Consider the following 17,941-nt stretch of genomic DNA (forward strand, 5'->3'; position numbering starts at 1 on the left):
GAATTTGTGACTCACTCTCAGCCTGAGCCAGCATACAACCCCTTCTTTTTTTTTTTTTTTTTTTAACATTAGGCATACAAGCTAAGTACAACCCCTTCTTGATGGCTCCTTCTGGAAAAAGCCTAAGCTAAAACATTATCTATACTGTGCAGATTTCACCACTTTCTCATCCTGCTTTTCAAAACCTGGTTACTTCTAGCCTGTTTACTCTCTCTATAAAAGAAAGCCCTTTTCTGCCCAACTTTTGAAACACTCATAGATCTTATAGTCAGAATGATAGTCCCTTTCCTCCTCTTATAATTGTTCCTTTATTTTTTCAATTGTAGGTCACTTTTATTTTGAAGGGAAGTTCTCTGATCTTTCACATGGAACCTTAGCAACATCTATGTAGGAAAAGACTTCATTTATATATATTTATACAAAAACTATATACTTTCTCTGAATATCAAGGAAAAAAATATCACTGAAATTTGACTTTCACTCTCTTGTAATCCAGGCACTATTTTAATTATACCTATAGTTATTACTTTCTAACTTTCCCCCAAAAAAGTGCTACATATAGAACATGTTATATAATTTAAATAAATGAAGGTAGTGAGTAATCCCAGATATATGCCTAAAGAAATAATGTTCAGATTTTAGCCTAAAACATCTTCAATAAATTCAATAAACAGAGTTTTCTGATAAGAATATACTATGATTTCCTTCAAATGCGTATCAGATTCTTTTTATAGGAATCCTATTCAGGCAATAGATTTTTAAGTAACTGATAAAATAATGCTGGTATTTAACCTCTCACCAGAATGCCCTAAAGTCTTCCTTTGGCCTTCACTGTCACGCTTGTTGGCCTGTTGTCACCAGATATTCCCGTTCCATGTCCTCCTTTATTCCCATATTCTTCAATTCTTTTGACTTTGCTAATTCTGTTAAATGGCCCAAAATATAATTTATTTGAGCAGCAGCACTGCTTTTCAGGACTAGAAATGTAAACCCAATAAATGTCAAATTTTAACAGCACAGTTAAGCACAATATGGAACACCTTTTTTAGTGCAATTACATGAAGCCAATAAAAACATTCATGAGACAAAAAGTATGTTACAACTTTATATGAGAAAGCACTACACAGAATGATCCAAAGACTATGTGAAAACTGCATAGAAAAATATTGAAATATTCGAGGAAGTGTTAAGTGATTATATTTGAGAAGTAGAATTGCAAGTGATGTCTTCTAGTTTCATAACTTTTTATTTTTATTAAAGTAGCAACTATACATAGTTTAAAAGGGCTAACATTATTACAAAAATATTAATTAAAAATTTTAGGTATCCAAATAGGGGCAGAAGAGATCAAACTTTCACTGTTTGCTGATGATATGATATTGTATCTAGAAAACCCCAAGGATTCAACCAAGAAACTCCTGGAACTGATCAATGAATTTAGTAAAGTCTCAGGATACAAAATTAATACACAGAAATCAGAGGCATTCATATACGCCAACAACAATCTAATTGAGAACCAAATCAAAGACTCAATTCCCTTCACAATAGCAACAAAGAAATTAAAGTACCTAGGAATATACTTAACCAAGGACGTAAAAGACCTCTACAGGGAGAACTATGAAACACTGAGGAAGGAAATAGCAGAGGATGTAAACAGATGGAAATCCATACCATGCTCATGGATCGGCAGACTCAATATCATCAAAATGTCTATACTACCCAAACTGATCTACAGATTCAATGCAATACCTATTAAAATCCCAGCAGCATTCCTCACAGATATAGAAAAAATAATCTTACGCTTCGTATGGAACCAAAGAAGACCCCGAATATCAAAAGCAATTCTAGGCAACAAAAACAAAATGGGAGGCATTAATATGCCAGATATCAAACTATACTACAAAGCTGTAGTAGTTAAAACAATATGGTATTGGCACAAAAATAGGAATATTGACCAGTGGAACAGATGTGAGAATCCTGATATAAAACCATCCTCATATAGCCATCTAATCTTTGACAAAGCAGACAAAAACATACGCTGGGGAAAAGAATCCCTCTTCAATAAATGGTGCTGGGAAAACTGGATAGCCACCTGTAGAAGGCTAAAACAGGACCCACACCTTTCACCTCTCACAAAAACCAACTCACGCTGGATAACAGACTTAAACCTAAGGTATGAAACTATTAGAACTCTAGAGGAAAAAGTTGGAAACACTCTCCTAGACATTGGCCTGGGCAAAGAGTTTATGAAGAAGTCCCCAAAGGCAATCACAGCAGCAACAAAAATAAATAAATGGGACATGATCAAACTATAAAGCTTCTGCACAGCCAAAGAAATAGTCATGAAAGTAAACAGACAACCTACAGAATGGGAGAAAATTTTTGCATCCTATGCATCCGATAAGGGACTGATAACTAGAATATACTTAGAACTCACAAAAATTAGGAAGAAAAAATCAAATAACCCCATTAAAAAGTGGGCAAAGGACTTGAACATAAACTTTTCTAAAGAAGACAGAAGAATGGCCAACAAACATATGAAGAAATGCTCAACATCTCTAATCATCAGGGAAATGCAAATCAAAACCACAATGAGATATCACTTAACCCCAGTGAGAATGGCCTTTATCAAAAAATCTCCAAACAATAAATGCTGGCGTGGTTGTGGAGAGAGAGGAACACTCCTACACTGCTGGTGGGACTGCAAACTAGTTCAACCTCTGTGGAAAGCAATATGGAGATACCTTAAAGCGATACAAGTGAATCTACCATTTGATCCAGCAATCCCATTGCTGGGCATCTACCCAAATGATCCAATGACACTCTACAAAAAAGACACCTGCACTTGAATGTTTATAGCAGCACAATTCATAATTGCAAGGCTGTGGAAACAGCCCAAGTGCCCATCAATCCAAGAATGGATTAATAAAATGTGGTATATGTATACCATGGAGTACTATTCAGCTCTAAGAAACAATGGTGATATAGCACATCTTATATTTTCCTGGTTAGAGCTGGAACCCATACTACTAAGTGAAGTATCCCAAGAATGGAAAAACAATCACCAGATATATTCTCCAGCAAACTGGTATTAACTGAGTAGCACCTAAGTGGACACATAGGTACTACAGTAATAGGGTATTGGGCAGGTGGGAGGGGGGAGGGGGGCGGGTATATACATACATAATGAGTGAGATGTGCACCATCTGGGGGATGGTCATGATGGAGACTCAGACTTTTGGGGGGAGGGGGGGAAATGGGCATTTATTGAAACCTTAAAATCTGTACCCCCATAATATGCCAAAATAAAAAAAAATTTAAAAAAAAAAAAATGACAGAATTGAAGAAAGAAAGAAATAGTTCTACAATAAAAGTTGGAGAAAGAAAGAAGTTAAAGAAATAGAGGAGTTAAGCAATACAACAAACCATAAAGACCTAAGAGACATATATAGAACCCAATGCCCAAAAACAAATAAAAATATACCCTTCTCAAGGGCACACAGGGCATGTTCTAGGACACACAATATGTCAGTATATAAATTAAGTCCCAAAAGACTTGAAAAGTTAGAGATGATACAACATGTCTTCCCACACCACAATGGGATGACATTACAAATCAAGAAACAAAGGAAAATTGGATATTTACAAATTTGTGGAAATTATAATAATACACTCTTAACTCATTGATTAAAGAAATCACAAGACTTCTTCCATGAAAACTACAAAACACAGATGAAAAAAACTAAACAGGACAAAAATGGAAAGACATCCCATGCTCATGAATTAGAAGAATTAATATGGTTAAAATGACCATACTTACCAAAATAATTTACAGATTCAATGCATTTCCCATCAAAATGCCAGTGAAATGGAAAAAACAATCCTGAAACTCATGTGGAACCACAAAATAACCCAAATAACCAAAGAAATGCTGAATAAAAAGAACAAGGATAGAGGCATCAATCTACCTAACTTCAAAATATATTACAAGGTATGTTGGTAGTAGTAGGGAGCATAGCTGCCTTCCAAAATATATTACAAGGTAATAGTAACCAAAACAGCATTGTATTAGTATTAAATTGGACACATAGACCAATGAAACACAGTAGAGAACCCAGAAATAAATCCACATAGAGCCAAATGATTTCTGACAAAGGAAATAATGAACAGAATGAAGAGACAACCCAATGAATGGGAGAAAATATTTCCAAACTATTCATCCCACAAAGGATTAATGTCCACAACATATGAGGAACTCAAACAATTCAACAGCAAAAACCAACCAAACAAACAAATAATCTCAATAAAAAGTGGGCAAAAGTGGCCAGGCATGGTGGCTCATGCTTCTAATCCCAACACTTGGGGAGGCCAAGCCAGGAACATTGCTTGAGGCCAGGAGTTTGAGACTGGTCTAGGAAACATAGTGAAAATTAGTATCTACAAAAAAATTTAAAATTTACCCAAGCATGGTGATATGTGCCTGTGGTCCTAGCTCCTAAGGAGGCTGAGGTTGTAGGATCACTTGAGCCCAAGAGTTTGAGGCTGGCATGAGCATAGCTGTAATCACTTTTGTTATTCAGTTTGAGGAATCTTTTGATTTCCATCTTACTTTTATCATCGACCCAAAGATTGTTCAGCATCAGGTTGTGTAATTTCCATCACTTTGTGTACATTTTAGTGTTTCTCTTGGAGTTGATTTCTAGTTTTATTCCACTGTGGAAATCATACATGGTATGATTTCAATATGTTTTGTGGCTTAAGATATGATCTTAAGTGAATACATGCCACTAAACTCCAGCCTGGGTGACAGAGCAAGACCCTGTCTCTTAAAAAGAAACCATTAAAAAAAAGTGGGCAAAAGATCTGAATCGACATTTCTTTTTTTTTTTTTTTTTTTTTTAATTGAGACAGAGTCTTGCTTTGTTGCCCAGGCTAGAGTGAGTGCCGTGGCATCAGCCTAGCTCACAGCAACCTCAAACTCCTGGGCTCAAGCAATCCTCCTGTGTCAGCCTCCCGAGTAGCTGGGACTACAGGCATTCGCCACCATGCTCAGCTAATTTTTTTTTTAAGTTTTTTTTTAGTTGGCCAATTAATTTCTTTCTATTTTTATAGTAGAGATGGGGTCTCGCTCAGGCTGGTTTTGAACTCCTGACCTTGAGCAATCCACCCGCCTCAGCCTCCGAGAGTGCTAGGATTACAGGCGTGAGCCACCGCCCCCGGCTGAATCGACATTTCTCAAAAGAAGATATACAAAAAGACTTGTAAATGGCCAAAATAAATACATGAAAAAATGCTCAATATCACTCATCACCAGGAAAATGCAAATTAAAATCACAATGAAGAAGTCATACGGCAACTGCATAATTGGTTCCAGGGCAGGGGAAGAAAAAGCTAAAACTACAGCTCATATAAAAAAACAGCACAAGGGGGAAAACAAAGCAATAAGGTACTACTTAACATGATGAACAGCATCCCACATATCAATACTATCTCTCAACATATACAATCTGAATGCTCCATTCAAAAGACACATTGGCTGCTGAATGGACAAAAAAACCATAATCCAATTATCTCCTGTCTCCAGCAAACACATCTAACTAACCCACAAGGACTCTCACACACACTCAAGGTGAAGAGATGAAAAAAGATATTCCATGCAAACAGAGAGCAAAACAGAGCAGGTGTAGCCATTCTCATATCTGATAAAATTGACTTTAAATCAACAATGACAAAGAAAAAGATGGTCCTTACATATTGGTAAAGGGAGAAATTCAACAAGAAGACATATAACAATACTAAATACTAAATATGCACCTAAGAGAGGAGCTCCCAGATTCATGAAGCAAATCTTCCTGGATCCAAGCAAAGAGATAAAGAGTAGAATCATGATTGCCAGGGACTTCAAAACCCCACTGACAGAGCTGGAGAGATCACTGAAGCAGAAAATAAGTAAAGAAACTAGACATAAATTGGACTCTAGAACAAACAGACCTAATAGACACTGCAGAAAATTCTACCCCAAAACTACTGAATATACATTCTCATCAGTATATGCAACATTCCCCCACGACTGATTATATCTTAAGTCACAAAACATATTGAAATCATACCATGTATGATTTCCACAGTGGAATAAAACTAGAAATCAACTCCAAGAGAAACACTAAAATCTACACAACATCATGGAAATTATACAACCTGATGCTGAACAATCTTTGGGTCGATGATAAAAGTAAGATGGAAATCAAAAGATTCCTCAAACTGAATAACAAAAGTGATTATAAGCTATCAAAAATCTATGAGATTCAGCAAAAGCAGTCCTAAGAAGAAAATTCATACCCTCAAATGCATACATCAAAAAAATAGATCACAACATAACAACCTAATGTCACATCTCAAAGAATTAGAGAAGGAAAAGTAAACCAAAAACAGAGCCAGCAGAAGAAAATAAATAACAAAGCTCAGTGCAGAATGAAAAGAAATGGAAACCAAAAGAAAATACAAAGTATCACCAAAACAAAAGTTGGTTCTTTGAAAAGATAAACAAAATTGACATACTTCTTGCTAGATTGACCAAAAACAGAAAAGACCCAAATAATCTCAATCAGAAATGAAAAAGGAGATATTACAACTGATACCACAGAAATACAAAATGTCAAATCTTTGAATACTATGAAAATCTCAACAAACATACACTAGAAAACATAGAGGAAAATGGACAAATTCCTGAAAACACACAACCTCCCAAGACTCAATCAGGAAGAAACAAAAATCCTGAACAGAGGAATAATGAACAGTGAGATTCAGCAGTTATAAAAAACCTCCCTGCCAAAAAAACCCAGCCCAGAGCAGCTGGTTCACAAGCAAATTGTATGAGAGCATTAAAGAAAGTACCCATTCTACTGATATTACTTCATAACACTGAGAAGGAGGGTATCCTCCCTAACTCATTTTATAAAGCCAGCATCACCTTGATAGCAAAGCCAGGAAAGGATACAACAAAAAAAGAAAACTAAAGAACAATATCCCTTATGAATATATATACAAAAAGACACAAGAAAATACTAGCAAACCAAATTCAACATCGAAAAAATAATTCACCATGATCAAATGGGCTTCATCTCAGGGATGCAAGGATGATTCAACACACTCAAATTGAGAACTAGAACAAGACAAGGGTGACCACTGTCATCAATTCTATTCAACATAGTACTAGAAGTCCTAGCCAGAGCAATCATACAAGAGAAAGATATAAAGGGTATCCAAATCAGGAAAGAGGTCACACTATCACTTTTCACTGGCAATATGATCTGGTTTCTAGAAAATCCCAAAAACTCCATCAAAAGACTCCTGGAATTGATTTAAAAAAAAATCAGCACAATCTTAGATTACAAAATCAATGTACACAAATCAGTAGCATTTCTATATACTAATAACAGTCAAGCTGAGCATCAAATCAAAGACTCAATACCATTCACAAAAGCTACAAAGAAAATGAAATATTTAGGAATATATTTACCCATGGAGATGAAAGATCTCTACAAGAATTACAAAACACTGATGAAAGAAGCTGCAGATGACATAAATAGAAAAACATCTCAAGCTCACAGATAGGTAGAATCAATGTTGTTAAGATGTTCATACTGCCCAAAGTGATTTACAGATTCAATGTAATCTCCATCAAAATACCAGAGACATAGTTCACAGATCTAGAAAAATAATTCTATGCTTCATTTGGAACCAAAGAAGAGCCCAAATAGCCAAAACAATCTTAGCAAAAAGAACAAATCTGGAAGCATCACATTACCAGACTTCAAATTATACTATGAGGCTACAATAACCAAACAGCATGGTATTGGTATAAAAGTAGAGACATAGAACAATGGAACAGAACAGAGAACCCAGATATAAAACCATCTACCTCCAAACAACTGATCTTTGTCAAAGCAGGTAACAACCTACAGTGAGGAAAGGAAGCCCTTTCTAATAAATAATGCTGGATAGCCACATGCATAAGAATGAATGAGGACCCCTATCTCTCACCATACTCAAAAATTAATTCAAGATGGATTGAAGACTTAAACATAAGGCATGAAACTATAAAAAATGTAAGGCATGAAACTATAAAAATCCTAGAAGAAAATGTTGGAAAAACTCTCCTAGACATCAGCCTAGGCAAAGAATTTATGATCAAGACCTCAAAAGCAATTGCAGCAAAAACAAAAATAAATGGGAGTTGATTAAATTAAAATGTTTCTGCACAGTGAAGGAAATAATCAATAGAGCAAACAGACACTCTATAAGATAGGAGAAAATTTTCAAAAGCTACACATCTGATAAACGGCTAATATCTAGATCTACAAAGTACTCAAATAAATCAGCAAGAAAAAACAAACACAATTACAAAGTGGGCAAAAGACATGAACAGAAGCTTTTCAGAAAAAGATAGACAAATGGCCAAAACAAACTATGAAAAAATACTCAATATCACTAATCATCAGGGAAATGAAAATTAAAACCACAATAAGAAATCGTCTTATCCCTGTCAGAATGGCTATTACTAAAAAAGTCAAAAAACAATAGATGCTGGCACAAGTGCAGAGAAAAAGGAATTCTTATACACTGTTGGTGGGACTGTAAATTATTAGTAGTACAATCTCTATGGAAAACAGCAGAGATTCCTCAAGAAGCTAAAAGCATACCTAACATTTGGTCCATCAATCTCATTACTGGGTATCTACCAAAAGGAAAAGAAGTCATTTTATCAAAAAGACACCTGAACTAGAATGTTTATTGTAGCACAATTAATAGGTACAAAGATCCAGAATCAACCTAAGTGCCTATCAATTCATAAGTGAATTAACAAAATGTTGTATGTGTGTACATATATATATATACACATGCATACTGCATGTAGTACTACTCAGCCATAAAAATAATGTCTTTAGCAGCAATTTGGGTAGAACTAGAGACCATGATCCTAAGTGAAATATCTCAGGAATGGAAAAACAAACACCACATGTACTCTCTAATAATTTGGAACTAATAAACGGGCACACATGGGCATAGAGAGAAGTAAAAGTCATTGGAAATAAGTAAGAGGGGGAGATAGGAGGGAAGGGTTAAAGCCTACCTATTAGGTACAATGAATGCTATTCAGACGATGAACACATTAATAGCCCTACTTAAACATCATAAAAGCTATCCATGTAACAATAACATTTGTACCTCCTTAATATTTTGAAATTTTAAAAAATTCCATTAACATAAAAAAGCCACAATTAGAGATCTTATCACCCCCATTAGAATGGCTATCAAATAGAGAAAAAATAGCAAATGCTAGCAAGGATGCAGAAAAAAGGGAACTCTTATACATAGTTAGTGAGCATGTAAATTAATACAGCCATTATGGAACACACTATGAAGGTTTCTCAAAAAACTAAATACAGCAATCCAACTACTGGGTATTTATCCCAAGGAGAGGAAATAAGTATATCAAAGTGATAACTGCACTCCCTATTTACTATAGCACTTTTCATAATAGCTATAATTTGGTATCCACCAAATGTCCATCAACAGATGAATGGATAAAGAAATGTAATATATATACTCACTGGAATACTATTCAGCCATAAAAAAGAATGAAATCCTATTATTCACAGCAACATGGATGAGCCTGGACGTCATTATTTTAAACAATACAAGTAAGGCCTACAAAGATAAATACTGCATATTCTTACTCACACATGAGAGCTTTAAAAAAAACAAAATGAGCCTATGGAAGTAGAGAGTAGAACTGCGGATATTAGAAGCTAGAAAGGGTGGACAAAAGGATAGGCAATGCAGAGAGGATTGGTTAATGATACAAAATTACAGCTAGATATGAAGAATGTGACCAGTGCTCTTCAACACTATAGGGTGAAAATGGTTAACTATAATTTATTTAGAGATTCTGGATGTTCATAATACCAAGAAATGATAATTGGTTTAGGTGATCAATATGCTAACTACATTGATTTGATCATTACATATCACTCTGTATCCCATAGATATGCAGAATTATTACATGTCAACTAAAAATAAAAGAAAAATAAAACAAGTCAGAAGTAATACTTTAAGGATGATTATCTGGTGAAAAAAATATTATCTTCTAGGTTTATACAAAAAAAGAGTTATGTGGCAAATTTTTAATCCTATGAGACTGGCTTATTTTACAAGGATGCTGGCAAACGAACCTATATAATGCCAATGGAATTATGGTTGACAAAAATCTGAGCAGAAGCTCACAGGAACCTAACCTGTATTTCTCCTTAGACCAAGAGCTTAGTGTTCACTAGTTCACTGTTGGCAGTGACTTTATAGAACTACCTTGAGTAATAAGAATGAACTTACTATATTTGGAAAAAAAGGCATTAGTCCAGCTCATTAATTGCTTAGCTTCTAAGAGTGGTTTTCAAATTTAGGTGTTGCTAAAATCATCTGGAGAGCATATTTATGTCAGTTTCTCAAGTCTCATTCTCAGATATTTTGATTTAATAGAACCGAGATGAAGATAACAATCTTTACATTTAGCTAGCAGAATGGATAATTCAGGTGTAAGCAAGCTGTTCTTCAAGAAACACTATATAACAACAGAAATGCTGCTGCTTTCAATTTATAAGGACATTTTTGGTTTTTTATAAATCAAACCTATTGAAACTATTAATTAGATCATCATGAAGTACCCATATTTCAAAAATATCACTGAGTACCCCCAATCTAGTTGGTCCCAGGAAGACACTAATTTCCTCTCCCTAACTTCCATAGTCTTTTTTATTTATTTATTTATTTCAGCATATTATGGGGGTTCCATAGTATTTTTTTTTTCTGAGACAGTCTCGCTTTGTTGCCCAGGCTAGAGTGAGTGCCGTGGCATCAGCCTAGCTCATAGCAACCTCAAACTCCTGGGCTCACCCAATCCCTCTGCCTCAGCCTCCCAAGTAGCTGGGATTACAGGCATGCGCCACCATGCCCGGCTAATTTTTTCTATATATATTAGTTGGCCAATTTATTTCTTTCTTCTGACCTTGAGCAATCCACCCGCCTTGGCCTCCCAGAGTGCTAGGATTACAAGTGTGAGCCACCGAGCCCGGCCCATAGTCTTTTATGTAAGAAAAAAAAAGAAGTATAATTGGAATGGACTGATTGTTCTTCTCATGTTTGAAACAGCCATGGAAAAGGAGATGTTGATCAAAGGGTACAAAATTTCAGTTAGACTGGAGGAATAGGTTTTAGTGATCTCTTGCACTGCATGGTAACCACAGTTAATAATAATTTAGTATTGTGAAAAAAATAATAATTTAGTATTGTGTATTCTTAAATTGCTGAAAAAGTAGATTTTTAATGTTCCTCCCACAAAAAATAAGTGGGTAATGTGGTAGATATATAAATTAGCTTGATTTAATCTTTCTACAATGTATACATAGATCAAAACTTCACACTGTACCCCATAAATATATACGATTGTGTTTTTTTTGTTTTTTTTTTTATTTTCTATTCTATGGTATTTTGTTATATTTTTTTTTATTTTCAAAACCGATTGTTATTTGTAAATATTAAAATAAAAATTAATTTTTTTCTAAAATAGAATGCATCCATGAAAATCTAAAGAAAACATCATATTTCATGGTGAAAGAATCATTTTTATTTTTGTGGAAAGAAAACAAAGATGTCCACTCCTATCACTTCTATTCCACATCATACTGAATATTGCACCAGAATGACAAAGCAAGGAAAAAAACTTAAAGGCATCCAGTTGAATAAAAAGGTAAAACTGTCTTTATTTGCAGATAACATGATCTTCTATATACAAAATCCCAGGGAATCCACTAAAAACTACTAGAACTAATCAAAAATTAAATATGGTCATAGCATTCAAGATCAACATACATAAAATCGACTATTCTTACACGATGATAATAAACAGCCAAAATAAAATTAAGAAAACAATTCCATTCACAATGTCATCAAAAAGAAGAAAATATTTAGGAATAAATTTAACCAAAAAATTCCACAACACACTGAAAACTACAAAACACTACTGAAAGAAAATATATGAGACTTAAATAAATGTAGAGACATCCATGTTCATGGATCTAAAAACTTAATATTATTAAGATGGCAATATTCCCAGATTCCGTCTACAGATTCAATATAATCTCTAAATTCAATCTCAAAATTCTTGTTGGTGTTTTTGTTAAAAATGACAAGCTGATTCTAACATTCAACTAAAAATTCAAGTAACTCAAAGTAGTCAAAAGAATATTTAAAAAATAACAAATTTTAGGACTCACACTTCCCATTTTCAAAACTTACTACAAAGTTGCAGCAGGACATGTTGGCACCCCATAAGGACAGACATATAGATCAATGGAGTAGAATTGAGAATCCAGAAATAAACCCTGACATTTACTGTCAACTAATTTTTGACAAAGGTACCAAGATAATTCAATGGAAAAGTAACAGACTTTTCAATAAATGGTGCTAAGAAAATTGAATATCCAAAGATAAAAATATTAATTTGGATGCTTATCTCATACCATACATACAAATTAACTCTAAATAAATCAAAGACCTAAACCTAAGAGCTAGAACTATAAAACTCTTAGAAGAAAACACAGGAATAAGTCATCATGACCTTGGATTAAAGTCATCATGACCTTGGATTAGGCATTGTTTTCTTAGATATAATACCAAAAGCACAGTGACAAAAGAAAAATATATAAAGAGGACTTCATTAAAATTTTCAAGCTTTTATGCTTCAAAGGACAACATCAAGAAAGTGAGAAGTTAAAAGAATAGGAAAAATATATGGAAATCATATACTGATAAGGCAATTATAACCAGAATATATATTTTTTAAAAAAAGCTCTTACAACTCAACAAGAAGACAATCAACCCAATTTAAAAATGGTCCACGGGCTGGGCACGGTGGCTCACGCCTGTAATCCTAGCACTCTGGGAGGCTGATGCGGGCGGATTGCTTGAGGTCAGGAGTTAGAAACCAGCCTGAGCAAGAGCGAGACCCCGTCTCTACTAAAAATAGAAAGAAATTAATTGGCCAACTAATATATATAGAAAAAAATTAGCCGGGCATGGTGACACATGCCTGTAGTCCCAGCTACTCAGGAGGCTGAGGCAGGAGGATTGCTTGAGCCCAGGAGATTGAGGTTGCTGTGAGGTAAGCTGACACCATGGCACTCACTCTAGCCTGGGCAGCAGAGTGAGACTCTGTCTCAAAAAAAAAAAAAAAAAAAAAATGGTCAAAGGATCTAAATAGACATTTCTCAAAAAAGATATACAAATGACTAGACTGGGAAACATAGCAAGACTCTGTCTCTACCAAAATTAGCCAGATGTGGTGGCACATGCCTATAGTCCCTCCGCGTTATAATGAGTTAGACCTAAATTTCCTCAACTATGAAATAAAGCCAATGACATTTACGTCTCACAGACTTGTGAAAATTAAATGAAACAATTCAGAATTACCCTAATGCTTGGCACATAATAAGCACTCAAAAGATGTTGGTTGCCATAATTATAAATAGAGGGTGTTCATTTCCAACCTGATGATATTGCTCATGTACTCTGATATGCCAAAAGCCCCTAAAAGAATAATTAGTAGAGTAAGAAGAATAGTATGATTTGGTAAGAACATTATATTATAAGAGAACTAAGTCTATAGGTAAAAATTTTGTAAGCTCATTGACAGTGAAAATCAGATCAACAAAGAAAAAAATCCTTTGGAACAGGCAAACCAAGCTGGTTTTCTTCTAAAACCAATCCACTCAAAGTAGTTGTTCAAAGATATGAACACATGCCCCTTGTGCTATGAAGCCAGTATGTGATAATTTCCCATTCCTGTTTACTGTTTTGAACCAAGTCACTCACTTCCTAATTCTGCCTATTAGTTTAACTCTTGTAAGCCAGTTTCATTGGGACAACATGTTCTATCACACCTCAGCTTCCAGACATTCTAACCAACCCAAACATTTTACCTACCTTTTAGAGGTAGAAGATTTAGAAAGAAGTTAAGAATCAAAAGTTCCAGAACCTTCAATAAAGGCAGAAAAATACTTTTTAAAGTATAGAGAAGATGCCCCCATCTCTTTTAAGACACTAGGACTTGGAAATGGCTCAGGTCCTCACTACTACTATACATAAGAGATTTTTTTAATGACACTTTTAAATATTCAAGCATGTGCCCCCCCCAAATAAAAAACAATGCAGAAGCATTTTATGAACATTTTAACTTTCTGAATTTGAATTAATGGAATATTTATTAATAAGGTCTTACTTCAGGTACAAATTTTTAAATAATACAAAGTCCTCTAGATTTTAGAAATTTGTCAAAAATCACATCCTATTATTCCAAAGCTGGGTAGCTCAGTAAACCATAAAACTAATTATACTATTGCTTGTTGGCTATATCACTTTTACAAGTTAGAAGAAAAAGCCATTTTCTTTTGTCATGATCACATCAACCACATTATTCTTTTTGTGTTTAAAAATAAGGTGATATTGATCATCACTGTGTTTTTCGTTTGGGGGGCTTTTCTGAGATAGGGACTTGCTTTGTCACTCAGGCTGGAGTGCAGTGGTGTGATCAGTGGTGCAGTTCACTATAACCTCGAAATACTGGGCTCAAGCAATCCTCCTGCCTCAGCCTCCTGAGTAGTTGTGACTACAGGCAAGCACCACCGTGCCTGGCTATTTTTTTCATTTTTTGTAGAGACGGGGTCTCACTATGTTGCCCACACTGGTCCTAAACTCCTAGCCTCAGGCAATCCTCCTGCCTTGGCCACCCAAAGTGTTGGGATTACAGGCTTGAGCCACAAAGCCTGGCCTATTATTGTGCTTTTAATTTAATATCTACTGCTATTGAATTTTATTTTTTTTTCTTTTTTTTCTTTTTTTTCTTTTTTTTTCAGACAAGAAAGTGTAACCAAATGCTATTGAATTTTAAAATCTTTTTATCCTCTAACAATGTCAATAACTGTATACTAAGTGGACATTACAATGCTAATGCTGATAACATGCCTAGAAATCATTAACTCTGGAATAGAAGTCAGATGTAAACTTTATGAGGAAAACAAGGCTAGGCTGATAATTGAAAAGAAAACAAACTGAGAAAATATTAGTGATAATGCCAGGAAAATAAAAGGTAATATTAAAGTAATAATATGTTATAATAGTTATTGATTAATATCCTCAAAAAACCTGTCCCTACTATTTTACAAGCATTCTTATAGAAAAGTAAGACTGGGGCCAGGCGCCAGTGGCTCACGCCTGTAATCCTAGCACTCTGGGAGGCCGAGGCAGGTGGAATGCTCAAGGTCAGGAGTTCAAAACCAGCCTGAACAAGACCCCGTCTCTACTATAAATAGAAAGAAATTAATTGGCCAACTAACATATATATACAAAAAATTAGCCGGGCATGGTGGCACATGCCTGTAGTCCCAGCTACTCGGGAGGCTGAGGCAGTAGGATTGCTTGAGCCCAGGAGTTTGAGGTTGCTGTGAGCTAGGCTGATGCCAGGGCACTCACTCTAGCCTGGGCAACAAAGTGAGACTCTGTCTCAAAAAAAAGGAAAGAAAAGTGAGGCTGGAATGATATGTTTTGAAGCATGCAAAGTCTGCAGGGTAACTCTCCCATAAAAATGAAACAATCTTGCAAACCTTTCAGAAAATGTGGTTGAATTTTTTTTCAATTAAAAAATTTGATTCCTGGACAGGTGCAGTGATTCACACCCGTAATCCTAGTACTTTGGGCAGCCAAGGCAGGGGATTGCTTCAGGCCAGGAATTCGAAACCATCCTGGGCAACATATTAAGACCCCACCTCTACAAAAAAATAGAAAAAATTAGCCGGACATGGTGGTGTGCACTTGTAGTCCCAGCTACTAGGAAGGCTATGGCAGGAAGACCACTTGAGCCCAGGAGCTTGAGAGTTTGAGGGTGCAGTGAGCTATGATAACACCACTGCACTCTAGCCTGGACAACAAAGACAGACCCTGTCTCAGTGACATATATATATAATTCCCTTTATCTCTAGCATTCCATCTCTCAAATCAAATATAATTTTTGATATGAATTTTTTTAAAAACCAAGTCTACAAATTGAGTTTATGGTTTGTTCTGAGGATCAGAGCATCATCATTGCTTCTATAGAGCTGCCTCATTTACCTTAACAATTTCTCCACAGAATGACAGAAAGTCAAAAGGCTCATATATTGCTATAGAATCATCAATATATTTTTATATTTCCTACAGACAATTTACTTGAAAAGGTAGAAGAAGACAAAGTAGCTTATAGAAGTACTGTTACATAAATTCAAGGACTACACTTAGTCTTCAAAATATGTGTGAATTTTCAGTAATTATAATTTTTACTTTGTTATTGTCATTTTCTTTTCATTCACTATGCTATAAAAGAAAACTCAATACCCGTTTTTAGAATAACAACTTTCTAATCATTTATTGATGTCTAATTCTAAAATGCTCTAAATTCTTTCCCATGACTACTGCAATTTGAAATTTGAATCTTTTAGATATTTCATTCCACTATATACATAATTCATTAATACTATGACTATAGGACCATAGTTGCTAAATGGATCATCTTTTTCACTGCTGACCACAAATGCTTCAAGCATCATTATCAATCAACTATAACTCCTGCATTATCAGCAAAAGCTTATCAAGATGCTCCATGTGCACAAAAACAAGGAGTTAAGATGACTCAGACTCACAGAAAGAGCTTGGAAGTAATCTTAGAGAATACTTGAGTTCAACCTCTCTATTTTAAGCATTGTGGTAACTGAGAATCCAAAATGCTTACATGAATCACACTATTTATAAGTCCATTCAGTGTCACACAAACATGTATCTTACCTTTCTGGTGATGACTTAGAAGTGACAGGACACCCATGGACACTTTTTTTATTTTTATGGTCTAGAGAGATGACTTTATTTCTTAGGCTTCTTTTCAACTAGAAAAAAAATATGGAATTTTTATAAGGAATATAACAATATGACAAGAAGCACTTTTCTTTTTATTTAGAAATTCAAGAAAAACAGCCAAATTCACAGTAGTTCACAGAGAAAAAATAATAAATACAATCTATAGAATATCTTGCTCTTTGCTAGTGCAGAAATATTAGTCCACCAAAAAACACTAAGGAGACATTTAATACGCTAAAATAAAAATAATAAAATAAAATAAAAATATATCAAGGTTAAGTTTAGTCAGGATATCAATACTTTGAGATTCCAAAGCTTAAGTAACCATAAAAATCTGGGATGCATTTAAGGGAATTAATAAAAATTATTATATGCCAGGTTAAATAGGACCTATGATTCTGAAATAACTACATTTATAACATACATTTATAACAATTGGAAGAAATTAAAACTGGTTCCCCACGAATTGGTACATGGAAAACTTTAGGAAAGAGCCAGACACCTTACTAACAGGGTTTAGATTAAATATGATTGGAAAAAAAGGTTAAAATTGATTTATTTAATACATAGTGTGAACCTAGGCAAATAAGTTATTTATTATTCTCTATACCTTATTTTCCTTATCTGAAAATGAATGTAATAATAGTAGCTACTTCACAAGGACATATGATTATATTTATAAGTTTAAAAGACTGTTTTCACCAGAGATATTTGTACATCCATGTTCATAGCAACATCATTATTCACACTAGCCAAAAAGTGGAAAAAACTCAAATTTCTACCAACAGATGAATGGATAAACAATATATTATATATACATACAAGGAAATATTATTCAGCCTTAAAAAGGCTACAAGATGAATAAATCTTTAGGACATTATATTAAATGAAATAAGCCAGATTGTGCTTTACAAAGGGCTATATTAAAAAAAGAAAGAAGCCA

General features: G+C 34.6%; 1 protein-coding gene across 8 annotated transcripts in view; it reads right to left on the minus strand.

The window, feature by feature from the left end:
- The window catches only part of SENP7 (SUMO specific peptidase 7), a 142,080-nt gene that overhangs the window by 93,461 nt on the left and 30,678 nt on the right, over positions 1 to 17,941 (minus strand). For all 8 annotated transcript variants that reach the window (XM_012779684.3, XM_012779682.3, XM_012779678.3 and 5 more), the window contains exon 4: positions 16,930 to 17,027. In XM_012779684.3, coding sequence (XP_012635138.1) covers positions 16,930 to 17,027 — 98 coding nt within the window. The remainder of the gene's footprint in view (positions 1 to 16,929; positions 17,028 to 17,941) is intronic.

Source organism: Microcebus murinus, chromosome 1 (genome assembly GCF_040939455.1).
Source record: "Microcebus murinus isolate Inina chromosome 1, M.murinus_Inina_mat1.0, whole genome shotgun sequence".
NCBI classification, from domain to species: Eukaryota; Metazoa; Chordata; class Mammalia; order Primates; family Cheirogaleidae; genus Microcebus; species Microcebus murinus.